General features: G+C 43.3%; 1 protein-coding gene across 2 annotated transcripts in view; it reads right to left on the reverse strand.

Moving 5' to 3' along the window:
- Positions 1–1,790: 1,790 nt before the first annotated feature.
- The window catches only part of prkcba (protein kinase C, beta a), a 98,577-nt gene continuing 84,998 nt past the window's right edge, over positions 1,791–15,369 (reverse strand). Inside the window, exon 17 of one of the 2 annotated variants that reach the window (XM_051933342.1) lies at positions 1,791–3,250. In XM_051933342.1, the coding sequence (XP_051789302.1) occupies positions 3,098–3,250 (153 nt within the window). In that variant the 3' untranslated portion in view covers positions 1,791–3,097. Of the gene's footprint in view, positions 3,251–9,821; positions 11,608–15,369 lie in introns of those variants that run through there. The other variant, XM_051933341.1, reaches the window with a different exon arrangement.

Raw genomic sequence — 15,369 nt, forward strand, 5'->3', positions numbered from 1 at the left:
TATTTGAGGATGAGGAGGATCTAGTCACAAAAAGTGTGATGTTTTGAGAATGTGGAAGCTATAGTGGTTTGAAGTGTGAAAATACGAGGATGTGGAAGTTCTAGTGGCTAAAAGTGTGACATTGTGAGAATATGGAAACTCTAGTGACACAAAGTGTGACTGTTTGTTGATGTGGAATCTGTAGTTACCCAAAGACGGCCATGTGAGGATTTGGAAACTCCAGTGCCACAAAGTGTGACTATGTGAGGATATGGAAGTTCTAGTGACCAAAAGTGTGACATTGTGAGAATATTTACGCTCTAGTGACCCAAAATGTGAAATTATGAGAATGTGGAAGTACTATTGAACCAAAATGTGACTAAGTAAGAATGTAGAAGATCTAGTCAACCAAAATGTGAACATGTGAGAATGTGGAAGTTCCAGTGACCTTAAATATGTCCATCTGAGGATGTGAAATTTCTGGTGACCTAAAATGTGGCCATGTAAAGCCATGTTTGTTCTAGTGACCCAAAGCATGACCATGTGAGGATGTGAAAGTTCTTTATGGGAATGTCTGAGGGTGTAAATGTGCACATGCGATGGTGCATGACTTGTCCTATCACTCAGGATATTTTACTTTTTAAATGCCCTCACTTCAAGGACAGTCTTTGTGTGAGGTCATGCAAGTCCACTATTGTCCTTAGAACAGAAGTGTTTTCCAGCATGCTGCCGCTTACTCAGGTGTCTTAAGACTTGTTAGTGTGAGGATAGGGGTTCACTGATGGCTTCTCCAGGAATTCTATTACTGACCTTTCTGGTTTTACATTGATTTTGAAGGGACCACTGGATTAATCCAAAGAGCCACACTTTCATCTGTCACATCTTCCATAGGCTGATTATTGTGGAAATCAATTTGCCCTGCGTGGGCTGCATGCTAACACCATTATGTTACTGTCACTGAGAGAAGCTTGCCTGCCAGAAATGTTAACATGTCACTGTCATGCTGAGTAGTTCTTGTGGATATGAGATGGTACAAGGGTGGGGCCACACATGCAAACAATGGGCTAGAAATGAAGGCACTGTTGAGTAGAAACGTGGCAGGGTTGCCCGACCACTTGAAGTTCTTCATCTGAGCACAAGTCATGTTTACAGTGGGGCATCCAAGCTGTTCTGTGGCTCCAAGGCTGCAACATAACCCAAATGAAGCAGCTCCACAGTTGTGTCATTTGGGCGGCGGGTGGTGCCATGTCAGGGTGGCATACAATATGCTGGATGTTTATAAGGGAGCAAGTAAAACGTGTTGTGTGTTGACAGAAAAAGATCATGGGCATGGAGATGACTTCATGGCATACATGAAGAATCTTCTCTAGGAAGCACTGTCTTTTGGAGGCCCATTGCATGAAATTCAGTTCCTGGTAAGCAAACTGTATGAAACATGGCATGTATTAGTGTGTAGAATGCAATTTTGTCAGAAATGTTCTAGAGATTCTAATGGGAGTGGACCGTTGTGATAAATGCAGACTGGACTGCAAGACAGTGGAATTTGTGACTGAAAATTATGAGAAATTAAGGTCACATACCCAGACCTCACAAGGTCATGTCCACTCAGGTTCAACAGGACTGTTTCACACACAAAGCCATCAAGAAATTGAAACGTTGCAGTACTGTTGCTATTGCATCTCCTTTCTTTAGAGTGAGGGATGATGCCCCCTGCTGTTCAGACAGAAGGTTGACTTGCGCTTCCAACCCCACACCCTCACCCTTTCGGCACCCTTTGAGCCACATGGACAATAAAGACAAGTTAGACAGAGTGGCAGAGCATGGCCGGCTGTAATAGAGGACACTAAACAGAACATGCTACATCATCCCACTATGGGGGCCTCTGACAGTTAACTAACGTGTAGTATTCACTTATGGAAGCTCAAATCTTCAGGTAGATGTCATCTCCAGTTGTGCAGAGTGTCCATATTGGAAGGCCAGACCTGCAGATGAAGACCTTGTCAAAGTCCCACAAGGTTAGATGAGGGAATTTAGGACAGCGGAGCTCCATCCACAAGCACAGCAGGAACAGGGGTGGATGAGGAGGTGGTTTGGGATCAGGTGTCCTCAGGATTTGCCCAGGCTAGGAGTTTGCCTGGGATTGAGACTTTCTGCACACAGTTTCATTTTTTTTTCCAAGGTATGCTTCAGGAAAAGTTCATGTCACATCAGATGGGCAATAAAAATGTAAAAAGACACCTGAGGTACCGATGTGAGGGAGTAGCCACTCCCATGGTGCCCAGTGCAGCTAACGTCAGTGCAGATCCGGGCTGGAAGACTGCCAGGTGCGACCCAATTCCACATCTGTGGGAACTGCAGACTGCCCCTTGAGACGGTGGCTTTGCTCACCTAGGGCATATGCCACGTAAACAATAAAGGCATGCATAGAATGGACACTGAAGGCAACACAGTGGTGCTGGGGTCACCTGCAACAGCTGGTTAGACCGTCCCACTGGCTCTGTGCAATGGTAAAGGTGATCACTGAGTGAACTGAGACTGGCTGGACGCACCAGGTCATCCCTCTGAGCCTGTACACTGCTAAAGGAGGTTAGTACCATGACAGACACCTTGGCCTTTATGAATGATGGAAATTACCAACTTGAAAATGATGGAAGGGCATGCAGGATGAATGGAAATGGACATACATGCATTCCATTGTGCCATCTATCTTCTGCTTTGGACCAAACAGTCAGTGTGAGAACTGCAAATGAGCATGCAACCCAATAGACTGTGTGAACAACACGCAAACTGGAAAGAGGCATGCATGAGCATGGATTGTATGGTAAGGGTGAAAAATGGAAATGGCCATGTATGCCAGCCACTCTATCCTTTTTGGATCCATGGGTTAGGACAGGGAATGATCGTGTATGCCTGGTTATTCCGTTGTTTTTGCACACTAGTGAGGGTAGTCAGTGTCCAAACAGGGAACAGGCATGCAGGCCAAGTCAACCTCCAAAGTTGGTGCACTGGCTCAAGCAGGATGTTTGCCCCCAGTCTCTCTTGAGGGACCCCAATGTTCTTGGCGTTCAGGATAATCAACTAACTACATGCACCCCAATTAACAGGGGATGGCTCTCTGTTACACCTGAATGACAAACTCTGGGTTGGTGTAAGAGAAGCCAGCAAACTCATTCTGGTCCAGGTTCATGATGAACAGCTTGTCAGTGGGCGTCAGCTCCGTCGGTTGCTTTGTGAACTCTCTGTCGAAGTTGGCTGTGTCTTTCCGGTTTTTCTGTGAAAGGAAGAGAGCCGACAGGGATTGAAGACGGGGTTAGTACTGTCCCCAGTGATGGAGTAGGTGGGTTATTTTTTTTGGGGGGGGGGGGGGGGGTTCCTGAGGCACTGTCAAGAACAAGATGGATAGATGAACAAACCGCTTGTGATCACTGAGGAAAACGGTTAATGGAATACTTGTGGATAAACCAAACACTGCATTTGAGAATCTTTACAGGCAAGGTCTGATCGGAGCCCTCCACATACTGTGTGTCCCTGATATAAAGTAATCTTAAAAAAACAATTTCTGGCAATATCTTACTAGACAGGAGGGCATTCAATATTCCAAGTAAGGGCAAACTAGAAAGGCTGGGCAAACCTTGCCGACTGCATATACATACCTCTGGAAAAGCTGAACACTGAATGGGAATGCTGGACGTTCAGGACCCTGGAGAGCTCCCATCGACATTCAGGACCTCGTTAGACTCAAGTGAAACTCCGTACCATGGAAAGCTTTCTTTCCCGTTTCAGAACCCTGGAGAGCTCTCATGAAGAGAATGCGCTTTCAACTTTCAGCACCATGGACAGCTCATCCTGTAAGCGGCTACATCTGCCTAGCACCCAAAAACTGTGTCACTACCCTTCTGTGCCCCTGTCCGATTTGCACCATATATGCACACCATTTTACAGTGCTTCCCACTCTTCACTGTGCATGTTCAAACGTTTTATAGTATAATATGACTTGAGAATTGTTATAGGATTGTATAATGAAGAGTTTATAATTCTGCTAATGTCTTCCATTAAAAAGCTGCAGGTCGCACAGACAAAAATATTAACATAGATATCAATTTGGAACACATGGTGAGGTTTACATCACCTCTTGTTAGATAAAACATATTCTTTCAAGGCATTTTAAAAGCCAAAAGTTTTCATCTTTCAAACTAAAACTCAAAATAATTGCTTTTTAATAGAGACAAACACAACCTCATGACCAAACAACCACGTAATGTTGTAAAATAACAAATTTTACATTGTTGAAAAAATAAATGGTGTACATGCATGGTGCAAATCGGGTAGGTGGGGCAGATAGGCTTTGTGACAAGTTTAACTCAAATACAGGATTGCTGCTTTTGCACCCACAATGTCCCAATTTGACCTCTAGGGTGGGCAACCTCATCAGCTGCGGCTACACCTGATAAAAATTCTAGGAAGCAGTTCTGCCCTAAAGCTAAAGCACTTGGGGATGGTGTTCACCATGAAAGGCACTATACAAATATAGATAAAAATCCATCCCATCCTGGCGAGCACTTGAATCATATAGGTAAATTAATGTAAGTGGAGTGCCACACATGCCGGCATAAGCAGATTTTCTGCCTAACACCGAAATCCTTCTTCACCCCTCTCCTCCACCACACCTTGAAAGGAACTGGCAGCAGCACAGGCCAAACTTCATTGGATGACCTTTGAATGACTTCAAGGTTTAAACAATGGCACCAGTGATTACTGGTGTTTCAGTAGATGGAGGTGGGGGTGTCGGGGGTTCGAGTTGCTGTCATCCAAGCAGAGAGCCCGGAGGTTTGGCTTATGTTCAGCCGTGACCGACGCTAAACCTCCTGCGTCAGCGGTACAGTGCATTATCTGCTGCTCTTGAATTTGGCTTTTCTATCTTCATTTCTAAGCGCTCCGTTGAATGGAGAGCGGATGTCTGTAATTCAGCTCAGCACCACTTAGTACTTTTACAGTTGCCATGGCAACAAAAATGCTCCAGGGCTTTCTGCTTAATGTGACGAGGAAATCGGATGCATTTGTGAAGCTGCATTGTTTTGCAAAGCTGAAATATGCAGCTGGATGTCCCAGTCACAGACCACACAGCCCTGAGTGAGGCCTTAATAGAGTTACATGGACCGGTATGGACCAGAAAGCTCCGAGATGTGGATGTAAAGGAATCACCAGAGCCCAGGATATCAAGAGCCGAATCAGAGATGACTTGATGTTCAGAGGCGATGCACACCAAGTGCAGCTGTCAAGGCCGCCGTTACTTTAACCTTGGCAGGGCTGCATGCAGTGGTTGGGTGAAACTGAACATCTGTGAGTTGGGTTTTCCTGGCACCTGCCAGCGATGTCCATTTTATGTTAACTGGCAATTTTAAATTTGCTCTCTGATGGTCTGGCTGACCACATAAATATGCATGATGGTGCCAGGAAGGGCCCAGTCCTCTGTGACCCTGAACTTAAGTAAGCAGGTTTGAGAAAGCCATCATATGTACACTCATTGGCCACTTTATTAGGTACAAATGTTCAACTGCTTGTTAACACAAATATTTAATCAGCCAATCACACGGCAGAAGCTCAATGCATTTAGGCATGTAGACATTGTCAGGTCAAACCGAGCATCAGAATGGGGAAGAAAGGCGATTTACTGTAAGTGACTTTGGGCGTGACATGGTTGTTGATGTCTCATGGGTTGGTTTGAGTATTTCAGAAATTGCTGTTCTACTGGGATTTTCGTACACAACCATCTGTAGAGTTTTCAGAGAAAGGTCCGAAAAAAGGGAAAATATCTACTAAATGGCAGTTCTCAGGGCAAAAATGCCTTGTTGATACCAGAAGTCAGAGGAGAACAGTCAAGACTGTTTTAGGCTGATAGAAAGGCAACAGTAACTGAAATAACCTCTCGTTACAACCAAGGTATGCAAAAGAGGAGCTCTGAATGCACAACATGTTGAACCTTGAAGCAGATGGGCCACAGCAATGGGAGACTACACTGGGTGCCACTCCAGTTAGATAAGAACTGAGGCTACAAGTCACACTGGCTCACCAAAATCGGACAATAGAAGATTGGAGAAACCTTGCCTGGCTTGATGAGTCTCGATTTCTGCTGCGACATTCAGATGGTTGGGTCAGAATTTGGCATCAACAACATGAAAGCATGGATCGATCCTGCTGCCGCTAGGTGGTGAAATGTTGTGGGGGATACTTTCTTGGCACACTTTGGACCTCTTAGTGCCAACTGAGCATTGTTTAAATGCTACAGCCTACCTTGGTGCTGACCATGTCCATCCCTTTATTACCGCAGTATACCCATCTTCTGATGGCTACTTCCAGCAGGATAATGCGCCATGTCACAAAGCTCAAAACATCTCAAACTGGTTTCTTGAACATGACAATAAGTTCACTATAGTCAAATGGCCTCCGGAGTCATGAGATCCCAATCTAATAGAGCACCTTTGCCATGTGGTGGAACAGGAGATTCACATCATGGACGTGCAGCAGACATATCTGCAGAAACTGTGTGATACTATCATGCCAATATGGACCAAAATCCCTGAAGAATGTTTACATCATCTTGTTGAAACTATGCCATGAAGAATTACGGCAGTTCTGAAGGCAAAAGGGGGTCCAAACTGGAACTAGCAGGGTGTACCTAATCAAGTGGCCACCGAGTGTATGTTCTCTACTTCTATTTCAAGCATATTGTCTAGAATACTTGATGAATAAATGAGTAACTTTCACTCCTGCCTGTTCAGTTACTTTGTCTTGTTGCCTGAAGTAATGAATGTAAAGTGTATTGCAACATATGAGGGCTAGAGCAGGGATTGGGGGCATTTTTGGTTAGGACAGGTAAGGAGTATAAAGGGGAAAATAAGGACACTACTGTATAGGACCTTACTATAACAAAATGGAGTGCAAAACGCTGAAACAGGGAAAGAAACAGCTTGCTTAATTTGGCTAGGAGTCCAATTACAAACAGAAGTTGTTTGAGACAAAACTTGGCAGTCACCAAGGTGCCCCCTGGGGCTGAAAGAAAGGGTCACCTGTCTTAGGAGTGGTCTCATTTCAGCTTTGTGATCTAAATGGTGGGGTAGTGCACTCACAAAATTTGTCCCAAGGTACTAGTATGGCATGTTCCTAACATGGCAAATCAGACCTCCAATGCCAGGCTGGTGGAATCACAAGTTCTGGTAATGCTGCTCTCAGTATTTCATTAGAACACTCTAGACGAGAACAGGCCATTCAGCCCAACAAAGCTCACCAGCCCTATCCACATATTTCTTCCAAAAAAACATCAAGTCAAGTTTAGAAAGTCCCTAAAGTCTTACTGTCTAACACACTACTCGGTAGCTTATTCCAATTGTCTATTGTTCTTTGTGTAAAGAAAACCTTCAAAATGTTTGTGAAAAATTTACCCTTAACAAGTTTCCAACGGTGTCCCCATGTTCTTGATGAACTCATTTTAAAATAAGAGTCTCGATCCACTGGACTAATTCCCTTCATAATTTTAAACACTTCAGTCATGTCACCTCTTAATCTTCTGTTGCCTGAAGTGTATAGGCTCAGCTCTTTTAATCTTTCTTCATAATTCAACCCCTGTAGCCCTGAAATCAGCATAGTCGCTCTTCTCTTTACTGTTTCCAGTGCTGCTATGTCCTTTTTGTAGTCTGGAGACCAAAACTGCACACAGTACTCCAGATGAGGCCTCACCAGTGTATTATAAAGGTTGAACAGAACCTCCTGTGACTCGTACTCCACACATCAGGGTGCTATATAACCTAACATTCTGTTAGCCTTCTTAACGACTTCTGAACACTGTCGGGAAGTCGATAGCTTACAGTCCAGTATGACTCCTAAATCCTTCACATAAGGTATACTCTCGATTTTCCAACCGCCCATTGTGTATTCAAACCTAACATTTTTACTCCCTATGAGTAATACTTTACATTTACTGACATTAAATTTCATCTGCCACAAATCTGCCCAAGCCTGTAGGCTATCCAAGTCCTTCTGTACTTATCTAACAGATTCCAAATTATCTGCTAATCCACCTATCTCAGTATCATCTGCAAACTTAACCAGCTTGTTACTTATATTCCTATCTAAAGCATTTATATATGTTAAAATATATATTAAAAATAGCAGCAGCCCTAGCACTGACCCCTGTGGAACACCATTCTTAATATCGGCCAGTTCTGATGAAGTTCCTCGCACCATCACCCTCTGCTTCCTGTGTCTGAGCCAATTCTGCACCCATCTAAAAACATCACTCTGAACTCCCACTTCTTTTAGTTTGATTATTAAATGCTTTCTGGAAGTCCAGATAAATAATATCATATGCTCCACTTTGATGATACCCTTTTGTTGCCTCCTCATAGAATTCCAGCATGTTAGTAAAACACAACCTCCCTCTTCTGAACCCATGCTGACTGTTGTTGCTCAATCTTATCCTTAATAATTCCCTCCATTAATTTTCCTGTGATGCATGTTAAGCTTACTGGCCTATAGTTGCTTGGATCTGCCCTGTCACCATTTTTATATAATGGGATGATATTTGCCATTTTCCAGTCCTTCGGAATCTTTCCAGTGCGCAGTGATTTCCTAAAAATATGTGTCAAGGGTTTCTATATGTACTCACTAGCCTCCTTAAGAACTCAAGGGTAAATATTATCTGGTCCTGGTGATTTGTTTAATTTCAGCTTATTTAATCTGAGCAGCACTTCTCCCTCTACAATTTCCAAATCCCTCAGTACCTCCTTAGTAGCCGCGTTTACCTCTGGGAGGTTATCCACTTGCTCACTTGTAAACACCTCAGAAAAATGTACGTTTAGGGCACCCACTATTTCACTGTCTGTATCTTCTAATTCCCCTTTACTATTCTTGATGCACTTCACCTCCTCCTTGACTGTTCTTTTACTACTAAAATACTGAAAGAATCTCTTAGGGTCGCCTTTCGCCTTATCTGCTATATTCCTCTCCAACTGTCTTTTAGCCTCCCTGATATCCTTCTTAATGGTTGCTCTCATGTTCCGATACGCTCTAAGATTCACTTTGCAGTTATTTGTCTTAAGTGCCTTATAAAGCTCTTTTTTCTTTTACAACTTCTTTTTAAAATTTTTATTAATCCAGTGTGGAGTTTTTTTTTTTTAATTTCCTTTAAATTTCCTGGACTGAGTTAGTGGGATAATCTGAGAGTCCAATATGGTTGGTGGGGTGAGGTGGGTTAATGTCCCTATTGAAGCCTGGTCTGGTCACACATTCCACTCAACACCGCTCTGCATTATCAAAGACACCCCACAGTCTGGACTGGTTTGACCTCAAGTGTTGGGTGAGAGGAGTCGCACCCAAGTAAGGACGGCTTTGGCTTTAGAAGAAGAAGTCATGGCGTTAGGTTTGGTCTGACCCTCGGCAAAGCTTTGGTGATCGGATATTTGGCACAAGATACAGAACTTCAAAGTAAAAAGTGAGGTTTGGATATTTGACAGGAAATTTACATGAGTAAAATGACAACACTGATGTCCAATGCACCGAGAAGACACCTCCTACGTTGTCCTGTTGCATCCTCTTCCTTCATCCAGCATCCAAGGTGAGTAAGTAGTGAAAGGAAAAAGTTTTGTTTTGCTGACAAATGCATGGCAGCCCTCTACCTCAGGATATGTCAAGGAAATCACCTGTGGATGGAACCAAACAGTGGGTTCACAATGTCAGAGCCATGCCAGGAACCTGGATGGCACAAAAGATTTGCAGTTGGGAGTCCTTTGATTAACAACGTTCCGGCCATGGCAGACCTCACCATGTAAATGAGTCGCCATGAGCTGTTTTCAGCATCAGTCTTTATTTTATGGAAAATACTTTGGCACAGAAACAGCAGTTTACAAACACAAGAGCCAATCAGAAGTGCGGAACAACGTTGTCTACACACAGCCACTCTCATGCACGACAGGGTGAGGAGGGATAGGGTGGGGGGCTGTTCTTCCAGATCTAGAGGTGCGAAGAAGCTAAGTGAAGAATACCCCCAAAGTCTCTGTTCTGCTTGCACAACATGCATGCACTGGACACTTCCACTGTGCGGTCTGCACTGCGCTAGAGAACCTTACAAAAATAATCAAGCTCTTGGAGGTTTGGCAGAAATGAGAAATGATGATAAGTTGAGCAACGCAGGCTACTGGCTACCAACTGGTGAAAATGACGTGTCAGTGGTTTCCAGGGCGACCACTTACCCTGGCGTCCTACTGGCAACAATTATTCCCAGCAGGGCTCCAGATTTAGGAAGGTGCTATATGAACCTCTTTGGGACTCCCCGAGGGTGGACGAGGTTTGCACAGCTCACTGGGCCTCTCCCCAGGGCCCACAGGCATCTCACTGCTCAGTGTGAGACGCTACAGCCATCAGTGGAAGCGCCCGAGGGTGTACTGGTATCTCACTGCTCCCTGGCTGCCTCGCTGGGATGTTGAGGATATCACCACTCCGTGTGAGCTCCACAGAAGGCAGGCTGTTGTCTCATTGCTCATTGGGAGCCTAACTGTCCCACCTCCCTGCCCCAGGGTGCACTGTTTCTTCGCTGCTCATTGGGTGCCCCATCAGTCTCACTCTCAGCACCGGGGAGCTTCTGCACGGCATTTAGGTGCCTCTCTTCTACAAGGGCACATGAATATGCTGCCGCTTTGCCCACATGATGTTGCAGTAGTGTCACTGCTCAGCTGGTGATCTGTTATTATGGTGAATGGGCAGCTCCTTAGCGACCATAAGCAGCTGAATTCGAGATTTGGTGCCGTATACACCCCTCACCCACCCCACGTCCCCAATCACATGCAAGTATACACACACTATTTCTCTAAATGTAAAAAAATGAAATAAAAATAAGGACCCCTTAGCCCGACAGGCATACTCACTGCCATGTTCATGAACGATTACCAGCGGCCATAAGGTCGAATCAGTTTTGGTAGACGGAGGGTAAAGCAACAAATAATGGAAGGCGCCCAAGCGTTCTCCCCCTCTTTATGCTACACGGACAGCATGGTGCACTAAATACAGACAAGGCTGCAACCAGGCACACCACGGTCTCTGTACAGAGGAAATCTGAAACCCATTGGGGACAGACATAGACACACCAAAAGGAGCAAGACTGGTGGCAAAAGGGCACAAAGTGCAGAGTTAGCTGGTGAACACTGAGGAGCAGGAACAGAAACACCACAACAGGTCATCAGTGGGGAGGAACAGAGACACAGCAGCTGGATTCCAGAGGGGCAGGAATGAATGGAGACTTGGCAGCTGGACACCAAGTGGTTTGCCAGTTGCTCAAATACAGTAATAGCATTGCTTCTTCCCAGCCATGTGGTCACCCTGAGAGCGGTTATTTTTGTTCTTTGATATGACAAGAGGAAAATGGCAAGAACCCCCGAGGGCAGCGCCACTTCAGGCACCCAGGAGACAAGGCCTTGGCTTCTAACTCTTCACCTCGACACTCTTAAAGTGAGGGTTAATAAAGGAGAAGCCCTCAAACTCGGCCTGGTCAAGGTTTACGATGAACTCCTGGTCAGGTGGTGTTAACTGTGGCGGATGGCGGGTGAAAAAGCGGTCGAAGTTCCCGGCGTCTCTGCCACACTGTGGAAGGGAAAAGAAAAGATGAGATGGGACAGGTGGCAAAAAAGGCATACGTGCAGATATGACAAATAAATAAGGTAAATAATAAATAGGCAAATAAATAAATGGCACATAAACACAAACCCAAAGATGAGCAGAAAAAAGTGAGTGAGTGGAGACGTAAAAAAACAAACACACACGCACACACACACCGACACAAGCAAAGAGATCAAACAGACAAAAACAAAGCAAAGCAGGAGAAATTGCCTTCCATACACACAGGCGGGTGTGTTAAGAGAAACAAGAAACACACAGATGGGGAAGAAGCAAGAAACAAGAGAATCAAACAAAGACAAAGAGGTGTGAGAAACGGAAAAAAAAGAAGAGCAGGACAAAAATACACACGTAGGTAAGAAGACAGAGAAAGAGAGAGAAGGCAGAAAAACACAAAATATACAAATTGATGCATAAACACACACACACACACATATATATATATATATATATATATATATATATATATATATATATATATATATATATATATATATATATATATATATATATATATATATATATATATATATATATATATATATATATATATACACACACACACACACTGTATATAAAGCAGTAGGGTAGAGAAACACAAACAAACATCACCACACATAAAGCAAGCTGAGAAAGAAGATAAACGACACATATAGGACAGGAGTAACATGAACAGAGCCAACACACAAAAACAGCAGAGACTAAAGGAGAAAAGCATCAGGGAGATGCAGGCCAACGCACAAGCCCACCACAAGCACACATGTAGAATGATAAGAAAAGAGGATTGGTAGACGCAATCAGTCACACATGCCTACACAAACAGAGCAGAGGAGGCACACACGCACACCCCCTACCCAAACTGCAGTTAAAAAAAAACAGAAACGTAATGGCAGCAGAATAAAGACAGACAGTATATACAAACACCCACATGCATGCTGGTGTGTGAACAACAAAATAATGAAAAACTTAAAAACTGCACTGAGCGCATGGATGGCCTATGAAATGAAATCCAACATAGCGGCTTCATTAAAAGTGTCATGAAATGAAAAATGTCGGCCTTCTCCAGCGTGAAAGGGCTGTGTGGTGTATCTTGCCACAATTACCACTGGAAGAGGACTCAATACGATATACAAGCACAGCACAGTAACCAGAACTTTCTTCACATGCGATAAACAGCGGTGAAACTTCACTGTGTGATATGGTCTAACTGACAGTCGCGTACAGAGACACATATTAGCCTATCTTTTAATGAAACATTTAAAAGGCACCATTACCGTAGAGCAGGGGTTCCCCAACTCCAGTACTGGAGGGCTGCAGGTTTTTATTCTAACCCTTTTCTTAATTAGTGAGCCGTGTTTGCTGCTAATTAACTTCTTTTGAATTCATTTTAATTGACATGCCCTTGAAGATTTGGAGCCATTTATTGTTTCTTTTTCCTTAATTAGCAGCCAAACAATAATGAGATACAAAATGAGCCAAAACACAACCCATAAACTGTGTACATCATACAGTATCTGAGAATAAAAAAAGATGGAGGTCTCAGGAATGTTCATCTGCTCAGGTCTCCAAAACATTTTAAGAGTGTTCTTAGATAAGAGAAAATGAAAAATTTCGTAAATGTATATATTGTTGCACAATGAGAGCAGCAACAAGCCAAGGAATTAAAGAACGGGTTTAATTAACAACAAGACTCTGCACCCAATTACAGAATTGGTTGGAGTTTGAGGCCCTGACTTAGTTGGACTTCTGTTGGCTTACTCATTTCACATTTCATTTCTGTTTGGGTGCCATTTAAGGAAAAAAATGAAGCAATCTTGAGGAACAATGGAGAAAAACAGGGGAACAAATCTTAAAACTCTCTAAAACTAAAATTATTTCAAAAGAAGTTAATTAGCAGCAAAAACAGGTCACTAATTAAGAAAATTTGGTTAGAATGAAAACCTGCAGCCACTGTGGCCCTGAAGGACCGGAGTTGGGGACCTCTGCTGTACAGTATAAGCACACAGCAAAAACATGTACCATCGTATACACATCAACATACAGTCTGTCCTATACATACACATCCTCCTCCTGTATATACTGTACTGCACAGACACAAATGTCCATACACAGGACAGGTGATGTAGTGGACTAGCTTGCCTAAGCTCGAAATTGCATTGGGATGGTGTCTATTACAGGAAAGCACTAAATAATATAAAGACATAAACACACTGATGGAAAAAAGAAACAGCCTTTTCTGGAATGAGTATGGCTCTAGCTTGTATATTGTACCTTCTGATTAGCAATTTAGGCCGATTGCAGTTTGTGAGATTCAAGGAATGTGTCTCTGCTGCTCATGTGAGCAACACTGGAACACCACAAGCAACAGTCCTGTCTCCTTTTCTCTTCACTCTATATATCTCACACTATAAATATAACACCAGGTCATGTCACCTCCAGAAAGTCTCCTGATGATTGTGCACTTTTTGGGGTGTATTGACAAGGGGGGAGCAAGAGAGCATAGGAGTCAGGTGGAAAACTTTGTTCTTGGTACACCAAACTGCTTCTACATCTAGTCACTATTTAGAGAGCGGATGCAGAGGTAGTGCACTGCTACAAGTACTTGGGGGGTCCACATCAATGACCATGTTTTAGCAAAAGAAATCGTCAGATTTTTGTGATTGTGTGGTGTTTCTGCATGTGTTTGGGTATATTATTGGTTGAACTGGTCTCATAGCATACACATAAGAAAGGAGACCCTTTTTTTAGGACACTGCCTTTAACATGGATAGTGAAATTCGTTGCATCCTTTATAACTCTGTGATGGGTAGTGCAATATTCTATACTGAGGTGTGCTGGGCCAGTAACATCACTTCAAAAGAGGCCCACAGGATAAACAAGGTGATTAAAAAGGTGGGCTCGGTTATGGGACACAATCTCCAGGCAGTAGTGGAGGAGAGAATGAAGACAAAACTGAACGCCATTATGAACAGTGCTACACATCTGTCACGCTAACACTGAGGACTTTCAGCCAGAGAATCATTCAGCAGAAGAGTGTTAAGAAACGCTATGGGGGCTCCTTTATACCAAAGGCAATACGCCTGCAGAATGCCTCACCATGACCGTGACGGCCAAGTCAGAAGTCTTTTTTTCTTTTTTTGTAATGTTCTTATTTTGTAGTTGTTCAGGGGTATATTTGAGAGAGGGTTGTTATTATTTATTGAGCTTCTGTAAAAAGCCAAATACCCTCCCTGGGAAAGATTCAACTTACTTCTTTCTTTTTCTGTCTGTCTGTCTGTCCCTTATCTAGATATCTATCTACCTACCTATCTGTCTATCCAATGAGGCACAAATGCTTACCAAAAATAAAAAAAAACTTATTAGGTGCATTTTTTATCCAAAAAGGTCCAGATTGAACAAGGGCCATTTTAAAATTAGTCAACTTTCACAGCAGAACAAAGGCTGCGCATTTCATAATGCCTCAGATGTCACCCAAAGCAAGGGAAGAGGCCACTGGCATACTGTAGACAAATATGTCATGCACAAGCATTCCCGGACATCAGGGGTTAAGGTACAGATTAAAGTTTCATTAACAGTCAAGGTTTCAGCAGATTGGCAGACTAGATAGATGATCAATCCAAAATCTATTTGCCCTCAAGTGACCACATCAGAGCAGGATCAAGTCATCAGAAGATTTCATACTGCTAAAGAAACTTCCAGCAGACACTATGTCCTTCTCATTGAAAATTA

This window comes from Erpetoichthys calabaricus, chromosome 11 (assembly GCF_900747795.2).
Source record: "Erpetoichthys calabaricus chromosome 11, fErpCal1.3, whole genome shotgun sequence".
In the NCBI taxonomy this organism is placed as follows: Eukaryota; Metazoa; Chordata; class Cladistia; order Polypteriformes; family Polypteridae; genus Erpetoichthys; species Erpetoichthys calabaricus.